Below are 25,465 nucleotides of genomic sequence, written 5' to 3' on the forward strand. Positions count from 1 at the left end.
ACTGTTCTGAGGTCATGAAAGGCACAATATAAATGGAAGATTTTCTTCTTTCGCTTTATTTTAATTCATCTCATGCCACTATTATTTTACAGCTCGCGGAATCTCTCGTGCCTTCTGAGATCAAACCCGGCATCTCGATGGCAACTGTGTCTGCAATACTGCAGACCAAAGACAATAAGCACATACTGCAGGTGAGTCATGTAAGAATATTGTAAAGTGAAGTTGCACTAGCCCAGTAGACTTGAAGGATTGGATTTGTTTTCTTCAATTCCACTTGATTTATTTAAATAAATGGTGCCAGCAACGCAACAACTCATCATTGTAGGCAGTCCCTCGGTATCGAGGAAGACTTGCTTCCACTCTTAACAGGACTTCTTGGGTGGCTGAACAGTCTAATACTAGAACCACAGTCCCTGTCACGCGTGGGGCAGATAGTCGTTGAGGGAAGGGGTGGGTGGGACTGGTTTGTCGCACGCTCTTTCCGCTGCCTACGCTTGATTTCTGCATTTCTGATCTCGGCGATGAGACTCTAGGTGCTCAGTGCCCTCCCGGATGCGCTTCCTCCACTTAAGGCAGTCTTTGGCCAGGGACTCCCAGGTGTCGGTGGGGATGTCGCACTTTATCAGGGAGGCTTTGAGGGTGTCCTTGCAACGTTTCCACTGCCCACCTTTGGCTCGTTTGCCGTGAAGGACTTCCGAGTAGAGCACTTTCTTTGGGAGTCTCGTGTCGGGCATGCAAACTATGTGGCCTGCCTAGCAGAGCTGATCAAGTGTGGTCAGTGCTTCAATGCTGGGGATGTTGGCCTGGTCAAGGACGCTAATGTTGCTGCGTCTGTCCTCCCAGGGGATTTGTAGGATCTTGCGGAGAACACCGTTGGTGGTATTTCTCCAGCGACTTGAGTTGTCTACAGTACATGGTCCATGTTTCTGGGCCATACAGGAGGCGGGTATTACTACAGCCCTGTAGACCATGAGCTTGGTAGCAGTTTTGAGGGCCTGGTCTTCAAACACTCTCCCTCAGGCTGCACTGGAGGCAGTGTTGGATCTCATCGTCAGTGTCTGCTCTTTTTGATAGGAGGCTCCCAAGATATGGGAAGTGGTCCACGTTGTCCAGGACAGTGCTGTGTGGTAAGGACAGGCTGGTGGAGGACCTTTGTCTTACTGATGTTTAGCGTAAAGCCCATGCTTTCGTACGCCTCAGTAAATACGTCGACTATGTCCTGGAGTTCAGCCTCTGCACGTGCGCAGACGCAGGAATCGTCCGCGTACTATAGCTTGACGACAGAGGTTGGGGTGGTCTTGGACCTGGCCTGGAGCAACACACTAGAACACCACAGGATAGCACACCAAAGTGTGTTAACTCTCTTACACTCTTTCCCCCCGCCCAAGCTAGAATGTGGAAACTCAGGGTGGATAATGGTGCTGTTTATTGCTGCTCGTGCACTTTCTAGCGGCTGGTTCAAGATGGGGTTATTAAGCTGGACAGAGGGAGTAGCATTACTGGTAAGGGATGATGAAACATTAAACCAAAGGCCCTGTGTGCTCTCTTGGGTGGACGCAAGAGATCCCACGGCACTAATTTGAAGAAGAGCAGGGAGTTCACTGAAGATCCTGGTCAATATTTATTCTCAAGCAACATCATTAAAACAGACGATCTGGTCATTTATCTCATTGCTGTTTGTGGGAGCTTGCCGTTTGTGGGAGCTTGCCATGTGCAAATTGGCTGCCATGTTTCGTCACATGACAACAGTGCTGATTACGCCAAAATTGCGGGTTAAGGTGGGAGGAGTGGGACTAACTGTGATGCTCTTGCAGAGAGCCGGCACGGGCTGAATGGCCTTTTTCCGTGCTGTAACTATTCTATGATTCTATGAACAGTGACTACACTTTAAAAGAAATTCATTGACTGTGAATTGCTTTGGGATGTCCTAAAGTTGTAAAGTTGTAAAGTTATAAAAATGTAAGTTTATTTTTCTCTCTCTCTTATCTCTCTCTCTTATCTCTCTTTCTTTCTCTCTTTCTCTCTTTCTTCGGGGTTGGACAGACTGGATGCAGGGAGGGTGTTTCCCCTGGCTGGGAAGTCTAGAATAAGGGGTCACAGTCTCAGGATATACGGGGTAGGAAATTTAGGACTGTGATGAGGAGAAATGTTTTCACTCGGAGGGTGGTGAACCTGTGGAATTCTCTACCACAAAAGGCTGTGGCGGCCAAGTCACTGAATATATTTAAGAAGGAGATAGATTTCTAGACACAAGGCATTAAGGGGTATGGGGAAAAAGAGGGAATATGGTGTTGAGATAGAGGATCAGCCATGATATTGAATGGTGGTGCAGTCTCAAGGGCCCAATGGCCTATTACTGCTATTTTTTGTTTCTATGTTTATCTCTCTCGCTTTTCCATTAATTAGCCTGCCTGATTGGTGAATTTTCAATAACACCCTGGAATAATCCATACCTACTATATATTATTGGAATAACCCAATACTCCCAAGGATGTTGTTTTGAAGTCAACATGATTTTGAAATTAACCTGCTTAATTTTGTGCTTGATTGCCTCCTTTAGTAATTTGTGTAGAATTCATGATGCGTCAAATTATACACCGTCCATTAAGGCAATAGAGCGATGCACCAAGTGGCTCTTACTTGCTCAGCTATGTTTTTATGAAGTTAATTGTAATATTCCAATCTTCTCTCATGCAGTCACTCCCAAAGCCTGTGCAGCAGCCAACAGGAAAGAAGAGGAAGCGGATAAATGATGATACTCCCGAATTCAAACCTCCTAAACCACTGCTGTGTGGTTCGATCACCATCGAACAATTTGTTCAGAGCCTAGAGAAGGTAAATATCTACAGTGCAATTCTAGCTAGTTGCGCATCCTCTATTTCCATCGCTCTACCGTTGAGGGCCGTATCTTCAGCTACCTCGGCCCTAAACTCTGGAATTCCCTCCCTAAACCTCTCTGCCTTTCCTCCCACCTTTAAGTCGCTCCTTAAAACCTACCTCTTTGATCAAGCTTTTGGTCGCCTGTCCTAATATGTCTTTATGTGGCTTGGCGTCAAATTTTGTCTGAAGCCCCTTGGGACGTTTTGCTACGTTAAAGGCGCCATATAAATGCAAGTTGTTGTTGTTGACGTTATTAGAGGCATAGAATGTGCTGAAGTTAAGCTCGAGCTTGAAATTGGTGGTGCAGTACTTTTTCCGTGGGAGAGACCCTGATACATTGCTGTTGCTAAGTTGCGTTGTGACCAAAGGAGCGCGCTCACTCCTGTGGTGAGGTTGTTCTCCTTTCTCGCTGTTTGAAGTAAGACACACACGCCCCTCCCCCCTCCCTCGCACCCCCACACTCAAAAGCCGCACTTTAATGAAGGCGAGTCTTCAGGTTAAAACCTTCCCCAAATGTCACCTTTCTATGTTTGTTTAAAGTCTTCGACAAGTATCTGCTCTGTGTCTGTGTATAGTGTGCTATGCCTCAAATATATGGGATTCACCAGGGAGAGCGGGGGAGGCTTGGCTGGCCCCTATCAGTCCACAGAGACTGAGCAGATTGACGGAAGGAGCCCCTTTCCGATCTCATTTCAACATGCAGCAATGGATATTCATGGGTGTTTACCAGGTTCTGAAGTGAATGCCGTTTTTTGAAAGTATTTTTTTTCTTGTCGCTTTTCACATCTTGCCTGTGACCAATGTTAATGAATTTGTGAGTGTCGTCAAATAGTTTGATTCTGAGGGAGGAAACTTAGTGATGTGTGGGGTGTGGGGGGGAAGGAAATTCAACCGCAATTTCCCAACTCCTGTGGCACCATACACTGGTACTCCCAACACAGTGCGCCTCTGAACCACTTGTGTTTTACAGCGATTTAGTTGAGGGAGCGGCTTGCACCAGCGGAGGCACTGGATGGTGTTCTTGGTAAATTGTCCCCTTGTTCCTCCACAGCACGGCATCACTGACGTCAAGGTTGAGGACACGCCAGAGGGACATATTGTCCACCTTCAGTCTGAAGACACCCTGGTTCAGATCGAAGAAGATTCGACACACATTATTTGCGACAACAATGAGCCACTTCGCACCAAACTCCGAGACTTGGTCCTCAAATTTCTGCAGAAGCTGTGAACGAGGTTCTGACATTTCTGTGACTTATTTTATTGGCTTCTGGATTTGGGACTCACTGACCCGGAGCACTGTATAACTGGTCAATATTGGGTGCTGTGCGCTGTTACAGGAACAGGAGTAAGCCATTCAGCCCCTCGAGCCTGTCCCACCATTCAATTAGATCATGGCTGGTCTGCAAATTAACTCCATCTACCCGCCTTGGTTCCGTATCCCTTAATACCCTTACTCAACAAAAGACTTAGCAATCTCTGTTTTGAAATTTTCAATTGACCCTCAGCCTCAACAGCTTTTTGGGGAGAGAGTTCCAGATTTCCACTACCCTTTGAGTGAAGAAGTGCTTCCTGACATCACCCCTGAACGGCCTGGCTCTGATTTTAAGTCCTTGTTCTGGACTCTCCCACCAGAGGAAATTATTTCTCTTTCTTTACCCTTTCAAATCCTTTAATCATCATAACTACCTCAATTAGATCACCCCTTAATCTTCTGTTAAAGGGCCACCATGAGCAGATGATGACCTAAACTGCTTGAGAGGTTTAAAACTTTCATCTAAACCTCAAGCCTATATAATAGCCTTGTAGTCGCTCCCTGACATAGTTATCATCACAGGCAGTCCCTCACTTACACTGAGTTTTAAATGTTACATTTATATAATATGGGGCGGGGTGGGACAGGGCAGGTGTTAGTCAGTTGATGTGCATGATGGATGTGAACCATGGCTCCGTGAGTAGCACTTTCGCCTGAGTCAGAAGGTTGTGGGTTCAAGTCCCACTCCAAAGATCTAGGCATACACTCCACTGCAGTGCTGAGGGAGTGCTGCACTGTTGGAGGTGCTGTGTTTCTGATGAGACGTTAAAGCAATGAGACATTAAAACGAGGCCCCCTCTGCTGTCAGGTGGACTTAAAAGATCCCATGGCACTATTTTGAAAAAGAACAGCGTATTTCTCCTGGCCAAAATTTATCCCTAATCAGCATCAATAAAATGGATTATTTGGTCATTATCACATTGCTCTTTGTGGTAGCTTGCTGTGCGCAAATAGGCTGCTGAGTTTCCTACACTATAACAGTGACCAGACTTCAAAAGTATTACATTGGCTGTAAAACACTTTGGGACATCGTGAAAGGCATTATATAAATGCAAGTCTTTCTATGAACTTCATGTCCTTGAGTGTGTGATAATCCCATAAATAGGGGCTCATTGATCACTGCACCTTTACTTCAGGTTTGCTGACTCCCAGTTGGTTTTTCAGGTAACTTTATTTGTGTTTTATAAAACAATGACTGGAACTCATTTGGCAAAGGACCATGTTTTACTGCTCCACACAGCACATAATAGCAAACATAGTCTTTCTAGCGACATCTAGAGTGCTAAACCTGGCTTAGCAATGACAGCTCCATAGAGCCTCATTAGTCTCAATTGCTGCCAATGAACTGGAAGCGGTCTGCACATGCTGGTTCGCCACGGGAGCGGATTCGTTTTTAAAAAAAAATTTAAGCCGGGTAGGGAGCCGGCTGGTGAGAAAGTCAGGAAGGGAGCGAGCTTGTGGAAAAAGCCTGAAAGCCAGGACGGAAGCGAGCTGGTGAAAAAGCCGGGAAGGGAGCGGGCTGATATAATGTTATAGTGCATTGTGACCTCGAGTCCAGAAGGCTTTGAGGCCATACATGTGTAATTAGCAGGCTTTTTAAAAATCATTTCTGTAGTTTTAATAGCTTATTGTTCTTTGGGAATTTTTATACTTTGTTACAATTGTATAAACTCTTTTTAATGAATGTGTATATTTGTGACTCCACTATCAGGAGACATAGTTTTGGGAAAAGGCTAGAATATAAACTCAGCTTGAAAGCAGATGAACAAGAAGGAACCTTTACAGTGGGTGAAAATAGGGAGGGTTAATCCAGAGCACTGCTTTAAGTTAAACGGCGATTGCAGGACAAGCAGACGTGGTTAAGGGCAAGCTCGGGACTGGTATCCAAAGCCACTCCTTCATTCAAAGAGTGACTATTGTCTTGAATGGGTAGGATAGTGAAGACAAAAACTCTGGGACCATCCTTTACTCTGGGGTAAACCTTTTATAAATCACTGGTTAGGCCTCAGCTGGAGTATTGTGTTCAATTCTGGGCACCGCACTATAGGAAGGATGTCAAGGCCTTGGAGAGGGTGCAGAGGTGATTTACCAGAATGGTACGAGGGATGAGGGACTTTAGTTTTATCGAGAGACTAGATAAATTGGGATTGTTCTCCCTGGAGCAGAGAAGGTTAAGGGGAGATTTAATTGAGCCGTTCAAAATTATATGGGGTTTTGATAGAGGGTAGAGAGAGAGAAACTTTCTTATTTTCATCAATGTTGCATTCTTGAGGGATGTTGTACCAAAATGCAGTATGTGTACAAAGTTTTACTGTAAATAAACTTGAATCAAGTTTTGAATGTTTGGATGCGAAAGGTCATTCTGCAAAGTGACTGGTGAGGCTGTGTATTAATGCACAGAGATACTGCATATGGGAGTGTCAATATTCCACCCCATGGATAGGGGCAGTTACCAAGCTTCCTTCTTGTGATGACTTCCCACTCTCTCCCTGTAACACTGGAAAGGAACTTCAGTAGGAATTGTGAGGGACTCGAGTGTAGCAGTGAACAATTCATTGAGGCGAGGCAAAGGGACAGCTATTTCAATTATGTTTTTCCACAATGACCATAGGAAAAAAATAATCTCATAAAACCTTTTTTATTTTACACAATTGATGCTAATGTTGATTCTTTATCTTCCAAAGGATGTTTCTTAGACTGAGACATTGACGTTTCAGCAGCAGTGATTTTATAATATATGGACTGAGAAAAGACCATTTGGCCCATCGATACTGTGCTCTCACTGCCCACCCCGCCAATAGACCTTGTGCAATTTGCACTACATGGACTTTGCACCAATTTTGTAAACTGTGGGAAAGTTTTGAAGTTTATCCCTGCTTTCCAAGTAATCACCTCCTTAATGTTCAAAGCCCCTCCTTTGTGTGGTAGCTGGTGTGCAATGGCCACCCCACGGTGAAAGAATTCACACACCGGCACCTTCCACCCTCCACCATCTACGAGGCTGACATCGGGAGTGTGGCAGATTACACATCATTCCCCTGGATGAGCGCAGTGTCCATCCCTGGTCAGTTGATGTTTTACGTATGAACTCTTGCTCAGAACTCGAATGTCTGAGTCAGATTTCCAGCATCTGCAGTACTTTGCTTTGACCTGAAAGAAGCTGAGAGAAGTTGGATTAATAATCCTCCACCCCGCCCTATCTCTGTAACCTTCTCCAGCCCTATGAGATCTCTGCACTCCTCCAAGTCTGGCCTCTTGTGCATCCTAGATTTTATTGCTCCATTGGTGGCCGTGCCTTTAGCTGCCTAGGTCCTAAGCTCTGTCCTAAATCTCTGAGCTTTTGGTCATCTGTCCTAATATCTCCTTGTGTGGCTCGGTGTCAATTTTTGCTTGATAACGCTCCTGTGGGACATTTTACTGTGTTAAAGGTGCTATATAAATGCAAGTTGTTGCTGAGCCTAATAAGACATCCCTTACTATCTGCATCATGCTGATTGGATCAGTGTGATGGGGACAGGAAAGGCCCATATCTTTGGCATGACTGAAAGAGGCCTTTAACCTTGCTGAGAAATGAACTCTCACCTAGGAATCAAAGTAGGTTCAAAGCACCTGAAGGATGACGCTAACCCACAAGCGGTATGACGATTGAAGAGAATTGCTTGAATGCTATGCCACGGTGGAGCTGTATAATAAATTGCTGTTTTCTTAGGCCTTCAAAACATTAACAACAGTGACTTGGGCCTAATTGACATTCTGTGTCTGTTTTACTCTGATCTAGTTCGTTATGATGTCTGTGCAATCGTTTATTGGAAGGGCAACTGGTTTGGTTATGCAGAAGTTGGCTCAATGGCTGGGTTCTGGCATTGAGCAGATGGCTCCTACTATCCACTAGATGGCAGCAAATCATTGTAGTGACAATGGGACAAGGCAGAAGCAGTAAGAAACATAGAAAATAGGTTCAGGAGTAGGCCATTTGGCCCCTCGAGCCTGCACCGCCATTCAATAAGATCATGGCTGATCATTCCCTCAGTACTCCTTTCCTGTTTTCTCTCCATACCCCTTGATCCCTTTAGCTATAAGGGCCATATCTAACTCCCTCTTGAATATATCCAATGAACTGGCATCAACAACTCTCTGCGGTAGGGCATTCCACAGGTTAACAACTCTGAGTGAAGAAGTTTCTCCTCATCTCAGTCCTAAATGGCCTACCCCTTATCCTAAGACTGTGTCCCCTGGTTCTGGACTTCCCCATCATTGGGAACATTCTTCCCGCATCTAACCTGTCCAGTCCCGTCAGAATCTTATATGTTTCTATGAGATCCCCTCTCATCCTTCTAAACTCCAGTGTATAAAGGCCCAGTTGATCCAGTCTCTCCTCATAGGTCAGTCCTGCCATCCCGGGAATCAGACTGATGAACCTTCGCTGCACTTCCTCAATAGCAAGAATATCCTTCCTCAGATTAGGAGACCAAAACTGAACACAATATTCCAGGTGAGGCCTCACCAAGGCCCTGTACAACTGCAGTAAGACCTCCCTGCTCCTATACTCAAATCCCCTAGCTATGAAGGCCAACATACCATTTGCCTTCTTCACCGCCTGCTGTACCTGCATGCCAACTTTCAATGACTGATGAACCATGACATCCAGGTCTCGTTGCACCTCCCCCTTTCCTAGTCTGCCACCATTCAAATAATATTCTGCCTTCGTGTTTTTGCCCCCAAAGTGGATAACCTCACATTTATCCACATTATACTGCATCTGCCATGCATTTGCCCACTCACCTAACCTGTCCAAGTCACCCTGCAGCCTCTTAGCGTCCTCCTCACAGCTCACACCGCCACCCAGTTTAGTGTCATCCACAAACTTGGAGATATTACACTCAATTCCTTCATCTAAATCGTTAATGTATATTGTAAAGAGCTGGGGTCCCAGCACTGAGCCCTGCGGCACCCCACTAGTCACTGCCTGCCATTCTGAAAAGGACCCGTTTATCCCGACTCTCTGCTTCCTGTCTGCCAACCAGTTCACTATCCACGTCAGTACATTACCCCCAATATCATGTGCTTTGATTTTGCACACCAATCTCTTGTGTGGGATCTTGTCAAAAGCCTTTTGAAAATCCAAATACAAGACTTCCACTGGTTCTCCCTTGTCCACTCTGCTAGTTACATCCTCAAAAAAATTCCAGAAGATTTGTCACGCATGATTTCCCTTTCATAAATCCATGCTGACTTGGACCGATCCTGTCACTGCTTTCCAAATGCGCTGCTATTTCATCTTTTTAATAATTGATTCCAACATTTTCCCCACTACTGATGTCAAGCTAACCGGTCTATAATTACCCGTTTTTATATCTCTTTTTTTTAAACAGTGGTGTTACATTAGCTATCCTCCAGTCCATAGGAACTGATCCAGAGTTGATAGACTGTTGGAAAATGATCACCAATGCATCCACTATTTCTATGGCCACTTTTTTAAGTACTTTGGGATGCAGACTATCAGACCCCCTCAGGCTGGGCACCCTCAGCCAGGCTCAACAATACTCAGTTTTGTTGGTCTTCGGGCTGGGAACAGTAATATGGGAGGCCCCGTGCCCCCTTGAGTGATGTTGCTTATAGTAAATGCAAAGAAAAAAATTAATATATATATCATATAGTAAAGGTTTTTCTTTCTCCAATAATAAAACTGACACCAACAGGGCAATTTTAACCTAACCCGTGTTGAAATTACTCTCTGTACTTTGGCACCCGTATAGGTGATATGGGCACTAAATGGAATCAAGAAATAGCCAGAAATTTATGTATTTTGCAAGATACGAATTGATTATTTTTTTGCCAAACTTAATAATGGAATCGTGTTACCTGACAAATATGCATATGAGCCGGGTGGGGGTCAGGGGGCGGGGGAAGGAAGAGTATTTTAACATTTGCTGAATTGGAACCCCATCAACCACCTTAAACATTCACTTCCTCCACTAGCAGCGTACTGTGCCTACAGTGTGTACGATCTACAAGATCTGCTGCAGCAACTCACCAAGGCTTCTTCAACAGCACCTCTTGTATCACCACGACTTGTATCACCGAGCAGAGCAAAGGCAGCAGACACATGGGACACCACCACCTCCACGTTCCCCTTCAAGTCACACACCATCATGACTCGGAAATATATCGGCTGTTCCTTCGTCGTTGCTGGGACAACATCCTGGAACTCCCTGCCTAACAGCACTGTGGGAGCACCTTCACCACATGGGCTGCAGTGGTTCAAGAAAGCGGCTCACCACCACCTTCTCAAGGGCAATTAGGGATGGGCAATAAATGCTGGCCTTGCCAATGACACCCGCATCTCAAGGCTTGCAGTCAAAAAGGTGGACTTCAATGTACAAAGGCTGAAGGAACACTGAAGGTCAGTTCCATGAGAGAAACACTCATATGAATTGTAGACTGATACAGTACAAAAAGGAGGCCGTTTGGCCCACCACCCATACTGTGACTGAATGACTCCCCTCATGCGTCGCCTGGCAGACAGCTGGAAAATGAGAGACCGTCTTGGCTGGAGCGTAAGTCTTCAGTGATTATCTGTTCGCACTGAAAATATGTCCTTGGACGAATTTTATTCAATTTGAAGAAAACAGTCTTTTACACACATGATGCAGCAGTTCTGTGCATTGGAAGAGGGAGGGTGGAGGAGGGGGAAGAGATAGCACGGTCCTTTTATGGACCTGTGGATGGAGGAAACCATTAAGGAAGCAGTTCAATTTAATCCTTGAAGAAACTTCATCCACAGAATCCCAGCAGTCTGTTAAATGTAACACACCTTGTTCTCTCTGATACAAGTTTTCCAATACAGTGACACCAGTATGAAAGCAACATGTACAACATTTAAGCAAAATACTGCGGATGCTGAAAATGTGGAATAAAAACAGAAAATGCTGGAAATACTCAGCAGGTCAGGCAGCATCTGTGGCGAGAGAAACAGCGTTCCAACGTTTCAGGTCAGTGACCTTTCATCAGAACTGCAAAATGTTACAGATGTGACAGGTTTTAAGCAAGTGCAGAGGCAGGGAAAGTGAGGGGGTGGGGCTGGTTGGAAAGAACAAAAAGGAAGGTCTGTGATAGGGTGGAAGGCAGGAGAGATTGAATGACAAATAGGATGATGAAGCAAGGTAAAAAGGGGTGGTAATGGGACAAGGAAAGAAACAAAAGATGGATTTGGAGGAGGTGTAGATGGGAATAGATTCAGCACCTGCTGTCTGGAAAAAATGGGGGCAGAGGATATGGTCTGAAATTGTTGAACTCAATGTTGAGTCTGGAAGGCTGTAAAGTACCTAATCGAAAGATGAGGTGCTGTTCCTGGAGTTTATGTTGAGCTTCATTGTAACAGTGTAAGAGGCAGAGGTCAGAGTGGGAGTGCAGCGGGAAATTAAAGTGACAGGTGACCGGAAGCTCAGGGTCGAGCTTGCAGACTGAATCTGGGTTATCTGCAACGTGGCACCCAATCTATGGTTGTCTGCCCACTGTGGAGGAGACGGCATCGTGAGCAGTGAATACCGTATACTAAGATGCAAGAAGTACATGTAAATCACTGTTTTACCTGGAAGGAGTGTTTGGGGCCCTGCACGTTGGGAAGAGAGGAGGTATTTACTTTAAGCAACACAATCATATCAAGTCCCAGTGAGTCTGAAAACAACCGTCGGACTCGTTCCGGGATGTGGGCGTCGCTGGCAAGGCCAGCATTTATTGCCCATCCCTAATTGCCCTCAGAAACGTGGTAGTGAGCCGCCTTCTGGAACTGCTGCAGTCTGTATGGTGTCGGTACTCCCACAGTGCTGTTAGGGAGGGAGTTCCACGATTTTGACCCAGCGATGAAGCAACGCCGATATATTTCCAAGTCAGGATGGTGTGTGACTTGGAGGGGAACTTGCAGGTGATGGTGTTCCCAGGTGTCTACTGTGCTTATCCTTCTAGTTGGTAGAGGTCGCGGGTTTGGGAGGTGCTGCTGAAGAAGTTGTGGCGAATCACTGCAGTGCATCTTGTAGATGGTACACACTGCAGCCACGGTGCGCCGGTGATGGAGGGAGTGAATGTTGAAGGTGGTGGATGGGGTGCCAATCAAACGGGCTGCTTTGTCCTGGATGGTGTCGAGCTTCTTGAGTGTTGTTGGAGCTGCACTCATCCAGGCAAGTGGAGAGTATTCCATCACATTCCTGACTTGTGCCTTGTAGATGGTGGAAAGGCTTTGGGGAGTCACGAGGTGAGACACTCGCCGCAGAATACTCAGCCTCTGACCCACTCTTGTTGCCACAGTATTTATGTGGCTGGTCGTTAAGTTTCTGGTCAATGGTGACCCCCAGGATATTGATGGTGGGGGATTCGGCAATGGTAATGCTGTTGAATTTCAAAGGAATGTGGTTAGACTCTCGCTGGTTGAAGATGGTCATTGCCTGGCACTTGTGTGCCGCGAATGTTACTTGCCACTTATCAACCCAAGCCTGAATGTCGTCCAGGTCATGCTGCATGTGGGCATGGACTGCTTCATTTTCTGAAGGGTTGTAAATGGAACTGAATACTCTGCGATCATCAGCGAACATCCCCACCTCTGACCTTACGATGGAGCTTTGGTCATTGATGAAGCAGCTGAAGATGGTTGGGCCTAGGACACTGCCCTGAGGATCTCCTGCAGCGATGTTCTGGGTTTGTGATGTTTGACCTCCAACAACCACAGACCATCCTCCTTTGTGCTAGGTATGACTCCAGCCAGTGGAGAGATTCCCCCAATTCCCATTGACTTCAATTTTACTTGGGCTCCTTGATGCCACACTCTGTCAAATGCTGCCTCGATGACAGGGGCAGTCACTCTCACCTCGTCTCTGGAATTCAGCACTTCTGTCCATGTTTGGACCAAGGCTGTAATGAAGTCTGGAGCTGAGTGGTCCTGGCGGAACCCAAACTGAACATCAATGAGCAAGTTATTGCTGAGTAAGTGCCGCTTGATAGCACTGTCGACGACACCTTTCATCACTTTGCTGATGATTGAGATTAGACCTCGTGAGGTTTAGAGGAAACCTGCTTATCTTGCTTTGATTGTTTTTGTTGATATCAATGGTTTTAAGGTTGTGGATGCACTGGAGGCCTATGCCTTCAAAAGGGAGCTGAAATGGTTCTTGACCAGGGTCGAGATCGCATCATGTCGAAGGTAAGTCTCTTTACAGATAACACTTGGTCCGTGTGATCTGGTTTCCATTGCCTGAGTGGGTCGGAAAGGAGTTTTCCAGAATATTCTTGACCCTGGGTTTTTCTTCGCTATTTTTTTTTGCCATTCCTAGGAGATTACATGGCTGTGGGGACTTAGGACGTGTCTGGTCATGATGTTCCAGCCAGCATAAGCGTGGGCAGGCTTGACAGACCAGCACTTCAAGTGCATATCCAAGTACTTTTTAAAAGTGGTAAGGGTTTTTGCCTCGACCATGCTTTCGAGCAGTGAGTTCCAGACCCCCACCATCCTCTGGGTGAAAAAGGTTCTCAACTCCCTTCCAAACCTCCTATCAATTACTTTAAATCTATGCCACCTGGTTGTTGACCCCTCTGCGAAGGGAAATAGGTCCTTCCTATCCACTCTATCTCAGATCCTCATAATTTTATACACCTCAATAAGGTCTCCCCTCAGCCTCCTTTGTTCCAACCCCAGCCCATTCAATCTTTCCTAATGGCTAAAATTCTCCAGTCCAGGCAACATCCTCGTAAATCTTCTCTAGTGCAATCACATCTTTCCTGGAACTGCACGCAGGACTCTAGCTGTGGCCTAATTAGTGTTTTATACAGTTCAAGCATAACCTCCCTGCTCTTGTATTCTATGCCTCGGCTAATAAAGGCAAGTATTCCGTATGCCGCCTTAACCAGCTTATCCACCTGGCCTGCTACCTTCAGGGATCTGTGGACAAGCACTCCAAGGTCCCTTTGTTCCTCTACACTTCAGTATCCTACCATTTATTGTGTATTCCCTTGCCTTGTTAGCCATCCCTAAATGCATTAGCTCACACTTTTCTGGATTGAATTCCATTTGTCACTGTTCTGCCCACCTGACCAGTTCACTGATATCTTCCTGCAGCCTACAGTTTTCTTCTTCATTATCAACCACACAGCCAATTTTAGCATCAGCTGCAAACTTCTTAATCATATCCCCTACATTTAAGTCCCAATCGTTGACATATACCACAAAAAGCAAGGGACCTAGTACAGAGCCCTGTGAAACCCCACTGGAAACAGCCTTTCAGTCACAAAAACACCCATCGACCATTACCTTTTGCTTCCTACCTCTGAGCCAATTTTGGATCCAACTTGCCACTTTTACTTTTGTGATCAGTCTGCCATGTGTGACCTTATCAAAAGCCTTGCTAAAATCCATATACACTACATTACACACACAATCCTCATTGACCCTCCTTGTTACCTCCTCAAAAAATTCAATCAAGTTAGTCAGACACGACTTTCCCTTAACAAATCCGTGCTGATTGTCCTTGATTATTGCGTATCTTTCTAAATGAAGATTTATCCTGTCCCTCAGAATTTTTTCCAATAATTTTCCCACCGCCAAGATTAAGCTGACTGGCCTATAATTACTCGGTCTATCCCTTTCTCTCTTTTTAAATAAACGGTCTTTTCCAGCCTATCATTTCCATGTGTAATCAGCAAGGAATCAGCTGAATTCTGCTCTTGTGAGCATTCGGTAAAAGGTTGTGGCTTTATTCAAGATTGCAGAAATGCCTGCGGTTCAGAGGAAACCTGGTTATGTTGCTTTGATTGATTTTTCATAAGGCTTTCACCCTCGTACCTCATGCAGACACTGGAGTCTATGGGATGATGTGACCAAATCATAGAATGATACAATGCAGGAGTCCATTAAGCACATTGTGCCTGTCCCTTTGGTAGAGCTATCCAATTAGTCCCACTCCCCCTGCTCATTCCTATAGTCCAAGTTTTTTCCCTTGAAGTATTTATCCAATTCCCTTTTGAAGTCTATTACTGAATTTGCTTTCACCATCCTTTCAGGCAGTGCGTTTCAGATCATCATAACTCGCTGCATAAAAAAATGTTTCTGCACGTCACCTCTGGTTCTTTTGCCAATTACCGACCCTCTGCCATTGGAAACAGTTTTGGCTTATTGACTCTATCAAGACCGTTCATGATTTTGAACATCTCTATCAAATCTCCTCTCTCTTTCTCTACTCTCAGGTGAACAACCGCAGCTTCTCCAGTCTCTGTCTTTGATCTTGGATGTTATCTGGGATGTGTCCTCGATCTCCAAGATCAGGGCGAGTTAAGAGACTCATGGAAAACCATCTCTGTACAAAAAAAAGAGAGGCAAGGTTGTCCACAGTCTCCCATCCTATTTGATGTCTTCATCAATGAAGCGTTGGGTGGCATCGTAAATGTTGAACTTGTTCCACTCATTTCTGAAACTATTATGATGCTCCTTTTAACGGATGATACTGTGTTGTTGGAGGACTCACCTGGGAATCTAGCGCACTCTATCTAACAACTTGAATAATAGGCTAACCAGTAGGAGATGCTTTTGGTGCCCCCAAATGCAGTGTTTTGCCTTTCCATGGCTCAAGATCTCAAAGTTATCGGTTCCAATTGTTGAACAGAAGAAATAGGAGCAGGAGTAGGCCATATGGCCCTTGAAGCCTGCTCCGCCATTCAATAAGATCATGGCTGATCTTCGACCTCAATTCCACTTTCCCACCCGATCCCCATATCTGTTGATTCCCCTAGAGTCCAAACATCTATCTATCTCAGCCTTGAATATGGTTCAAAACTCCTATGCTTGCAACAGAAGGGCTTCCTCCAGCGTATCGATCCAGGACTAAGCCGTGAAATAGATTTATGGCACAAAAGGGAATCCGCCACTTTTTTCTACAGAGATGGGGGTCAGTGAGTCTCTTACTGACCCCAACAGCTGCATGGAGAGAGAGAGAGAGAGAGAGAGATATCCGACCTGCAGTGACCTGTCAAAGATTATGTTGGAGGGAAGGGTGGGTAGCAGGGGGTCAGCCAATTTGCCAAGCTTCTCGTATGAGGACATGGATTAAGCGGTTGGTGAAGAGAAAGCTTGGCATGTAGTAGTGGACGGGCACCTGGAACGCCAAAGTGATTGACACAATGTGCGCAGATGCTTTCTGCTGCCTGCCACTCTTGCCTCTTCCCTGCCCCTCCCCCCCCCCCTCCCTCCCTCCGCTATCTGTCTGTCTCCTCCTGCTGTCTGTCTGTCTTTCTGCCACCCCCACCCTTGCTGTCTGTGTCTCCCCTGCTGTCTGTCTGTCTGTGTCTCCCCTGCTGTCTGTCTGTCTGTGTCTCCCCTGCTGTCTGTCTGTCTGTCTCTCCCCTGCTGTCTGTCTGTCTGTCTCTCCCCTGCTGTCTGTCTGTCTGTCAGTCTCTCCCCTGCTTTCTGTCTGTCTGTCTGTCTCTCCCCTGCTGTCTGTCTGTCTGTCTCTCCCCTGCTGTGTCTGTCTGTCAGTCTCTCCCCTGCTTTCTGTCTGTCTGTCTGTCTCTCCCCTGCTGTCTGTCTGTCTGTCTCTCCCCTGCTGTCTGTCTGTCTGTCAGTCTCTCCCCTGCTTTCTGTCTGTCTGTCTGTCTCTCCCCTGCTGTCTGTCTGTCTGTCAGTCTCTCCCCTGCTTTCTGCTGCCTGCCACTCTTGCCTCTTCCCTGCCCCTCCCCCCCCCCTCCTCCCTCCGCTATCTGTCTGTCTCCTCCTGCTGTCTGTCTGTCTTTCTGCCACCTCCACCCTTGCTGTCTGTGTCTCCCTCTTCTCTCTCCCCTCCTTTTTTTCACTCCCTGCCCTCTTCTCTCCCCTCCCTCCCTCTTCTTTCTCTCCCCTCCCTCCCTCTTCTTTCTCTCCCCTCCCTCCCTCTTCTTTCTCTCCCCTCCCTCCCTCTTCTTTCTCTCCCCTCCCTCTTTCTCTCTCTCTCTCTCTCTCTCTCCCTCCCTCTTCCTCTCTCTCCTCTCTCTCTCTCCCTCCCTCTTTTCTCGATCCCTCCCTCTCCCACCTCGCCCTCCTGCCTCCCTCTTTCCCTTTTTCTTTCTCTCTCCCTCCTTTCCCCATCCCTCTCCCCCTCCCTCTTCTCTCCCCCTCCCTCTTCTCTCTCCCTCCCTCTTTCTCTCTCCCTCCCTCTTTCTCTCCCCTCCCTCCCTCTTTCTCTCCCCTCCCTCCCTCTTTCTCTCCCCTCCCTCCCTCTTTCTCTCCCCTCCCTCCCTCTTTCTCTCCCCTCCCTCCCTCTTTCTCTCCCCTCCCTCCCTCTTTCTCTCCCCTCCCTCCCTCTTTCTCTCCCCTCCCTCCCTCTTTCTCTCCCCTCCCTCCCTCTTTCTCTCCCCTCCCTCCCTCTTTCTCTCCCCTCCCTCCCTCTTTCTCTCCCCTCCCTCCCTCTTTCTCTCCCCTCCCTCCCTCTTTCTCTCCCCTCCCTCCCTCTTTCTCTCCCCTCCCTCCCTCTTTCTCTCCCCCTCCCTCCCTCTTTCTCTCCCCTCCCTCCCTCTTTCTCTCCCCTCCCTCCCTCTTTCTCTCCCCTCCCTCCCTCTTTCTCTCCCCTCCCTCCCTCTTTCTCTCCCCTCCCTCCCTCTTTCTCTCCCCTCCCTCCCTCTTTCTCTCCCCCTCCCTCCCTCTTTCTCTCCCCCTCCCTCCCTCTTTCTCTCTCCCTCCCTCCCTCTTTCTCTCTACCTCTCTCTTTCTCTCTACCTCTCTCTTCTCTCTACCTCCCTCTTATCTCTACCTCCCTCTTCTCGCTCTCGCTCTCCCTCCCTCTTCTCGCTTGCTCTCGCTCTCCCTCCCTCTTCTCGCTTGCTCTCGCTCTCCCTCCCTCTTCTCGCTCTCCCTCTCCCTCCCTCTTCTCTCTTGCTCTCTCTTTCCCTCCCTCTGCTCTCTCTCTCTCTCTCTCTCTCTCTCTCTCTCCCCCCCTCCCTCTTCTCTCTCTCTCTCTCACTCCCTCTTTTCTCGATCCCTCCCTCTCCCCCTCTCTCCCTCCTGCCTCCCTCTTTCCCTTTTTCTTTCCCCCTCCCTCCTCTGCCCATCCCTCTTCACACTCTCCCTCCCTCTTCACACTCTCCCTCCCTCTTCACACTCTCTCTCCCTCTTCTCTCTCTCTCTCTCTCACTCCCTCTCTCTCTCTCTCTCTCTCTCTCACCCCCTCTTTCTCTCTCTCACTCCCTCTCGCTCGCTCGCTCGCTCACTCTTCTCTCGCTCGCTCACTCTTTCGCTCGCTCGCTCACTCTTCTCTCGCTCGCTCACTCACTCTTCTCTCGCTCACTCTGCTCTCTCTCGCTCTCTCTTCGCTCTCTCCATCCTGCTTCTCTCCCTCTTCTCGCTCTCCCTCCGTCTTCTCGCTCTCCCTCCGTCTTCTCGCTCTCCCTCCCTCTTCTCGCTCTCCCTCCCTCTTCTCGCTCTCCCTCCCTCTTCTCGCTCTCCCTCCCTCTTCTCGCTCTCCCTCCCTCTTCTCGCTCTCCCTCCCTCTTCTCGCTCTCTCCCTCGCTCTTCTCGCTCTCTCCCTCACGCTTCTCCCACGCTCTCTCCCTCACGCTTCTCTCTCGCTCTCTCCCTCTCGCTTCTCTCTCTCTCTCTCCCTCACGCTTCTCTCTCGCTCTCTCCCTCACGCTTCTCTCTCGCTCTCTCCCTCACGCTTCTCTCTCGCTCTCTCCCTCACGCTTCTCTCTCGCTCTCTCCCTCACGCTTCTCTCTCGCTCTCTCCCTCACGCTTCTCTCTCGCTCTCTCCCTCACGCTTCTCTCTCGCTCTCTCCCTCACGCTTCTCTCTCGCTCTCTCCCTCACGCTTCTCTCTCGCTCTCTCCCTCACGCTTCTCTCTCGCTCTCTCCCTCACGCTTCTCTCTCGCTCTCTCCCTCACGCTTCTCTCTCGCTCTCTCCCTCACGCTTCTCTCTCGCTCTCTCCCTCACGCTTCTCTCTCGCTCTCTCCCTCACGCTTCTCTCTCGCTCTCTCCCTCACGCTTCTCTCTCGCTCTCTCCCTCACGCTTCTCTCTCGCTCTCTCCCTCACGCTTCTCTCTCGCTCTCTCCCTCACGCTTCTCTCTCGCTCTCTCCCTCACGCTTCTCTCTCGCTCTCTCCCTCACGCTTCTCTCTCGCTCTCTCCCTCACGCTTCTCTCTCGCTCTCTCCCTCACGCTTCTCTCTCGCTCTCTCCCTCACGCTTCTCTCTCGCTCTCTCCCTCACGCTTCTCTCTCGCTCTCTCCCTCACGCTTCTCTCTCTCCTTCTCTCTCCCTCCTCTCTTGATCTCTCCCTTCCTCCCTTCTCTCTCCATCTCGCTTTTCCCCCTTCCTCCCTCTCTCTCTCACTCTCCCTCCTCCCTCTTGCCTCCCTCTTTTCTCTCCCCCTCTCTACCTCTTCTGCCCTCCCACCCCCTTCTCTCCTTCCCTCCCTTTGTTTTCCTTGGAGGCTGAGGAGAGACCTTAATGAGGTGCATAAAATTATGAGGGGCCTAAATATCCCTATCCCCTTGGCAGAGGGGTCAACAACCAGGGGACATTGATTTAAAGTCATTGGTAAGAGGTTTGGAGGAGATATGAGGGGAAATGTCTTCACCTAGAGGGTGGTGCGGGTCTGGAACTCTGCCTAAAGTGGTGGTAGAGGCAGTAACCCTCACCACATTTAAAAACTACTTGGATGTGCACCTGAAGTACTATAGCCTACAGAGCTGCGGACCGAGCTGGAAAGTGGGATTAGGCTGGATAGCTCTTGGTCGGCTGGCGGGACACGATGGGCCGAAATGCCCTCCTTCCGTGCTGTAAATTTCTATGATTCTCCCTCTCTCCCTCCCTCTCACCCTATCCCTTTCTCCTTACCCATCTCTCCCTCATTCCCCCTCTCTCCCCTCCCTGCCTCTTCTCTCTCCCCTCCCTGCCTCTTCTCTCTCCCCTCCCTGCCTCTTCTCTCTCCCCTCCCTGCCTCTTCTCTCTCACGCACCCTTTTCTCCCTATTCCCTCTTCTCTCTTTCCCCCCCCCATTCCTTTCCTCCTTCTTCCCTCCCTCTTCTCTCCCATTTCTCTTCATCACTCTTCTCTCCCATTTCTCTCCATCACTCTTCTCTCCTCCCCATCCCCTCCGCCCCTCGCTCCCTTCCCCTCCCGTCCATCCCTATCCCTGCTCCCACATCCCTCTCCTCTCTGTCCCTCTCCTCACCATCTCCCTTCCCTCCCCTCCCCTTCCCACTTTCCCTTCCGCTCACCCCCTATCCATCCCCCTCCCCTCATATCCCTCCCCTCCCTTCATATCCCTCCCCCACTCCTCCCCTTCCATCCCCCTCTCCTATCCCTTTCCTCCCTCCTCCCTATACATCTCTACCTCCATCCCTATCCCTCACTCCCATCCTCTTTCCCTCTCTCCCTATCCTTTCCTCCCTCCCTATCAGTCCCTCCTGCTCACTCCCTTCCTCCCTATCTAGCTCTCTCTCCTCCATCGTTATATCTCCCTCCCTCCCTATCTCTCCCTCCATCCCTCCCTCCCTCTTCTCTCTCCCTCAGGCACTATGTAAATCCAAGACTTCCTTTCTCTCCCTCCCTCCTCTCTCTCCCTCTTTTATCCCTCCCTCTTGTCCATCTCCCTCCCTTCCATCTCCCTCCCTCCCTCCCTCCCTCCCATCTCCCTCCTTTCCATCTCTCTCCCTCCCTCCCATCTCTCTCCCTCCGCTCCCTTCCATCTCTCTCCCTCCCTCCCTCCCTTCCATCTCTCCCTCCCTTCCATCTCTCCCTCCCTTCCATCTCTCTCCCTCCCTCCCTCCCTTCCATCTCTCTCCCTCCCTCCCTTCCATCTCTCTCCCTCACTCCCTCCCTCCCTTCCATCTCCCTCCCTCCCTTCCATCTCTCTCCCTCCCTCCCTTCCATCTCTCTCCCTCCCTCCCTTCCATCTCTCTCCCTCCCTCCCTTCCATCTCTCTCCCTCCCTCCCTTCCATCTCTCTCCCTCCCTCCCTTCCATCTCTCTCCCTCCCTCCCTTCCATCTCTCTCCCTCCCTCCCTCCCTCCCATCTCTCTCCCTCCCTCCCTCCCTCCCTCCCATCTCTCTCCTTCCCTCCCTCCCATCTCTCTCCCTCTCCCTCCCTCCCTTCCATCTCTCTCCCTCCCTCCCTTCCATCTCTCTCCCTCCCTCCCTTCCATCTCTCTCCCTCCCTCCCTTCCATCTCTCTCCCTCCCTCCCTTCCATCTCTCTCCCTCCCTCCCTTCCATCTCTCTCCCTCCCTCCCTTCCATCTCTCTCCCTCCCTCCCTTCCATCTCTCTCCCTCCCTCCCTTCCATCTCTCTCCCTCCCTCCCTTCCATCTCTCTCCCTCCCTCCCTTCCATCTCTCTCCCTCCCTCCCTTCCATCTCTCTCCCTCCCTCCCTTCCATCTCTCTCCCTCCCTCCCTTCCATCTCTCTCCCTCTCTCCCTTCCATCTCTCTCCCTCCCTCCCTCCCTTCCATCTCTCCCTCCCTCCCTCCCTTCCTTCCATCTCTCTCCTTCCCTCCCTCCCTTCCTTCCATCTCTCTCCCTCCCTCCCTCCCTTCCATCTCTCTCCCTCCCTCCCTTCCACCTCCCTCCCTTCCATCCCTCTCCCCCTTCCATCCCCCTCCCTTCCATCCCTCTCCCTCCCTCCCTCCCTTCCAACTCTCTCCCTCCCTCCCTTCCAACTCTCTCCCTCCCTCCCTTCCAACTCTCTCCCTCCCTCCCTTCCAACTCCCTCCCTTCCAACTCCCTCCCTTCCAACTCCCTCCCTTCCAACTCCCTCCCTTCCAACTCCCTCCCTTCCAACTCCCTCCCTTCCAACTCCCTCCCTTCCAACTCTCTCTCTCTCTCTCTCTCTCTCTCTCTCTCTCTCTCTCTCTCTCTCTCTCTCTCTCTCTCTCTCTCTCTCGTATCTCCCTCCCTCATTACATAAGAAATAGGAGAAGGCCATATGGCCCCTCGAGCCTGCTCCACCATTTAATACGATCATGGCTGATCCAATCATGGACTCAGGTCCACTTCCCTGCCGGCTCTCCATAACCCCATAACCCCTTATCGTTTAAGAAACTGTCTATTTCTGTCTTAAATTTATTCAAAGTCCCAGTTTACACAGCTCTCTGAGGCAGCGAATTCCACAGATCCACAACCCTCAGAGAAGAAATTTCTTCTCGTCTCAGATTTAAATGGGTGGCCCCTTATTCTAAGATTATGCCCTCTAGTTCTAGTCTCCCCCTATCAATGGAAACATCCTCTCTGCATCCACCCTGTCAATCCCCCTCATAATCTTATATGTTTTGATAAGATCACCTCTCATTCTTCTGAATTCCAATGAGTAGAGGCCCAACCTACTCAACCTTTCCTCATAAGTTAACCCCCTCATCTCCGGAATCAACCTTGTGAACCTTTTCTGAATTGCGTCCAAAGCAAGTATATCCTTTCTTAAATATGAAAACCAAAACTGCACGCAGTATTCCAGGTGTGGCCTCACCAATACCCTGTTTTTATACTCCATTCCCTTTGCAATAAAGGCCAGGATTCCATTGGCCTTCTGATTACTTGCTGTACCTGCATACTATTCTTTTGTGTTTCATGCCCAAGTACCCCCAGGTCCGGCTGTACTGCAGCACTTTGCAATCTTTCTCCATTTAAGTAATAACTTGCTCTTTGATTTTTTTTTCTGCCAAAGTGCATGACCTCACACTTTGCAACATTATACTCCATCTGCCAAATTTTTGCCCATTCACTTAGCCTGTCTATGTTCTTTTGCAGATTTTTTGTGACCTCACACATTGCTTTTCCTCCCATCTTTGTATTGTCAGCAAACGTCACACTCGGTCCCTTCCTCCAAGTTGTTAATATCGATTGTAAATAGATGGGTTCCCAGCACTGATCCCTGCGGCACCCCACTGGTTATCTCCCTCCCTCTTATCTCTCTCTCACTCCCTCTTGTCTCACTCCCTCTTGTCTCACTCTCTCCCGCTATCCTGCCATAGAGGGAGTGTAGCGAAGGTTCACCAGACTGATTCCTGGGATGGCAGGACTGTCATATGAGGAGAGATTGGGTTGACTAGGCCTGTATTCACTAGAGTTTAGAAGAATGAGAGGGGATCTCTTTGAAACATATAAAATTCTGACTGTTTTGGACAGACCAGATGCGGGGAGGATGTTTCCCCTGGCTGGGAAGTCGAGAACAAGGGGTCACAGTCTCAGGAACAGGGTAGGAAATTTAGGACTGATGAGAAATGTTTTCAGTCGGGGTGGTGAACCTGTGAAATTCTCTACCACAGAAGGCTGTGGCCGCCAAGTCACTGAATATATTTAAGAGGGAGATAGATAGATTTCTAGACACAAAAGGCATCAAGGGGTACGGGGAAAAAGTGTTGAGATAGAGGATCAGCCATGATTATATTGAATGGTGGTGCAGACTCGAAGGGCCGAATGGCCTATTACTGCTCTTATTTTCTATGTTTCTATGTTTTCTATCTTCCTTCCTTGCTCCTTCTTATCTCCCTGCCCCCTTCCCTCTCGTCTCCCTCCCTCTCGTCTCCCTCCCTCTCATCTCCCTCTCTCCCTCCCTCCCTATTATCTTCCTCCCTCCCTTCCTCTTATCTCCCGCCCTCCCTCCTGTTGTGTAGGCATGCCTGTTCACTGTGTGATGTCTGTAACACTGTCATGCAGCATTGAATGTACCCTTGTACTGTACACACACTAGAGGGTGCTGTTGCTGGAGACCCAGGGGTTGTCTGCACACGGCAGGTAACCCAGTATAAAAAGGAACACACAGCTTGTTGTCACCACTCAGGAGCTGCTAGTAAAGGACTGCAGGTCTGCACAGTTAAAGCACCATACCCTGCCTCGTGGAGTCATTACTAAAGGTGCCTACATACACCACAACTGGCGACGGGAATACGGGATCACGAACTGTACGCTCAACATGTCTAACCTCAGCAACTTTCAGCATTTTACAGAGGGGGGAAGATTGGGATGCTTTTGTGGAAAGATTGGAACACTTCTTTATAGCCAACGACCTGGACGGGGACACACCGGCCACACTACCGAACAAACGCAGGGCCATCCTGCTTAGCAGTTGTGGGCCCACCATCTACGGTCTCATCAGGGACTTAATAGCCCCAGAGAAGACAACCACCAAGAGCTATGAGGAACTTGTAACAATCATACAGGAACAACTAAAACCAAAAGAAAGCATCCTCACAGCCAGGCACCGGTTCTACACTGACCGGCGACCTGAGAGCCAAGAAATTGCCAAGTATGCTGCACACTTAAGAAGACTAGCTGCACCGTGTGAGTTTGGCAACCACCTTAATGAAGCACTAAGGGACATATTTGTCATCGGAATCAGCCACGAAGGCCTCCTACACAAATTGCTCTCGGCTGACATCACAGTCACTCTGCAGAAAGCAATTCAAGTGAGCCAGGCCTACATGGTTTCAGCCAGCGACTCCAGGCGAATACTGACCCAGGACTCTAAACCGGCGAGAGCAGTGCACTGCATGGACACTTCTAAAGGCAGAAATGCTACCCCGAGTCCCGCAACCTTGAGTCCGCCACTTGGGGCAAACCGGATGGCCCCGTGCTGGCGCTGTGGAGGAAACCACAGGGCCCACCAGTGCTGCTACAAAGACTATGTATGCAAAGGCTGCAAAGAGAAAGGGCACCTTCAGAGAATGTGCAGAAAAGGCTGTACTCACCACGTCTCTGATGAGTTGGCTAATCACCGGGGCTCCGACACAGATGACGATAAAGCTGCTCTAACACTGGGAGAAGATTATGGAATTTTTACCTGCTCCACCGGAAGTTCTCCGTGGATGATGGAAGTGGACATCGATGGGGTCCCAGTCTCCATGGAGATTGACACAGGGGCAAGCCAGTCTGATGAGCCAAAAGTCCTTTGAAAAAATTTGGATGAATCCTGCCACTCGACCAAAACTGTCTCCTGTCCAGGCAAAGCTGCTCACCTATACCAAAGATAAAATCCAAATTGTTGGCAGTGTAGACGTCCAGGTCTCCCAGGGCGGTGTGTTACACAAACCCCCCCTGTGGATTGTAGCCGGCGACGGTCCCACGCTGCTGGGCAGGAATTGGATGAACTGGGTCCACATCTGGCAAAGTGGTGCTGTGGAAGAAAAGAGCACCACAGACTGCCTGCAGCAAGATCACAAAATGACTGCAGCACCACAAGAACGTGGAAGAAAAGAGCACCACAAAACGGCTGCAGCACACCAAGCAGCAGACCTGCATTCAAAATGGCCTCCTCCATGCCATGAGTCAACATGGAG

At 48.9% G+C, this 25,465-nt stretch overlaps 2 protein-coding genes across 8 annotated transcripts in view; one reads left to right on the forward strand and one right to left on the reverse strand.

The window, feature by feature from the left end:
• Nucleotides 1-6,662, forward strand: part of ints9 (integrator complex subunit 9) — a 66,626-nt gene extending 59,964 nt beyond the window's left edge. The window contains exons 14-16 of one of the 2 annotated variants that reach the window (XM_070889122.1): nucleotides 93-191; nucleotides 2,698-2,835; nucleotides 3,932-6,662. In XM_070889122.1, coding sequence (XP_070745223.1) covers nucleotides 93-191; nucleotides 2,698-2,835; nucleotides 3,932-4,108 — 414 coding nt within the window. In that variant the 3' untranslated portion in view covers nucleotides 4,109-6,662. The remainder of the gene's footprint in view (nucleotides 1-92; nucleotides 192-2,697; nucleotides 2,836-3,931) is intronic. The other variant, XM_070889121.1, reaches the window with a different exon arrangement.
• The window catches only part of LOC139272955 (homeobox-containing protein 1-like), a 178,000-nt gene extending 152,959 nt beyond the window's left edge, over nucleotides 1-25,041 (reverse strand). For 5 of the 6 annotated variants that reach the window (XR_011594976.1, XM_070889124.1, XM_070889126.1 and 2 more), the window contains exon 1: nucleotides 24,970-25,041. The gene's annotated coding sequence lies outside the window, so the exon portion shown is untranslated. The remainder of the gene's footprint in view (nucleotides 1-24,969) is intronic. The other variant, XM_070889128.1, reaches the window with a different exon arrangement.
• Nucleotides 25,042-25,465: the final 424 nt, after the last annotated feature.

The sequence above is a fragment of the Pristiophorus japonicus genome, chromosome 9 (genome assembly GCF_044704955.1).
Source record: "Pristiophorus japonicus isolate sPriJap1 chromosome 9, sPriJap1.hap1, whole genome shotgun sequence".
Classification (NCBI taxonomy): Eukaryota; Metazoa; Chordata; class Chondrichthyes; family Pristiophoridae; genus Pristiophorus; species Pristiophorus japonicus.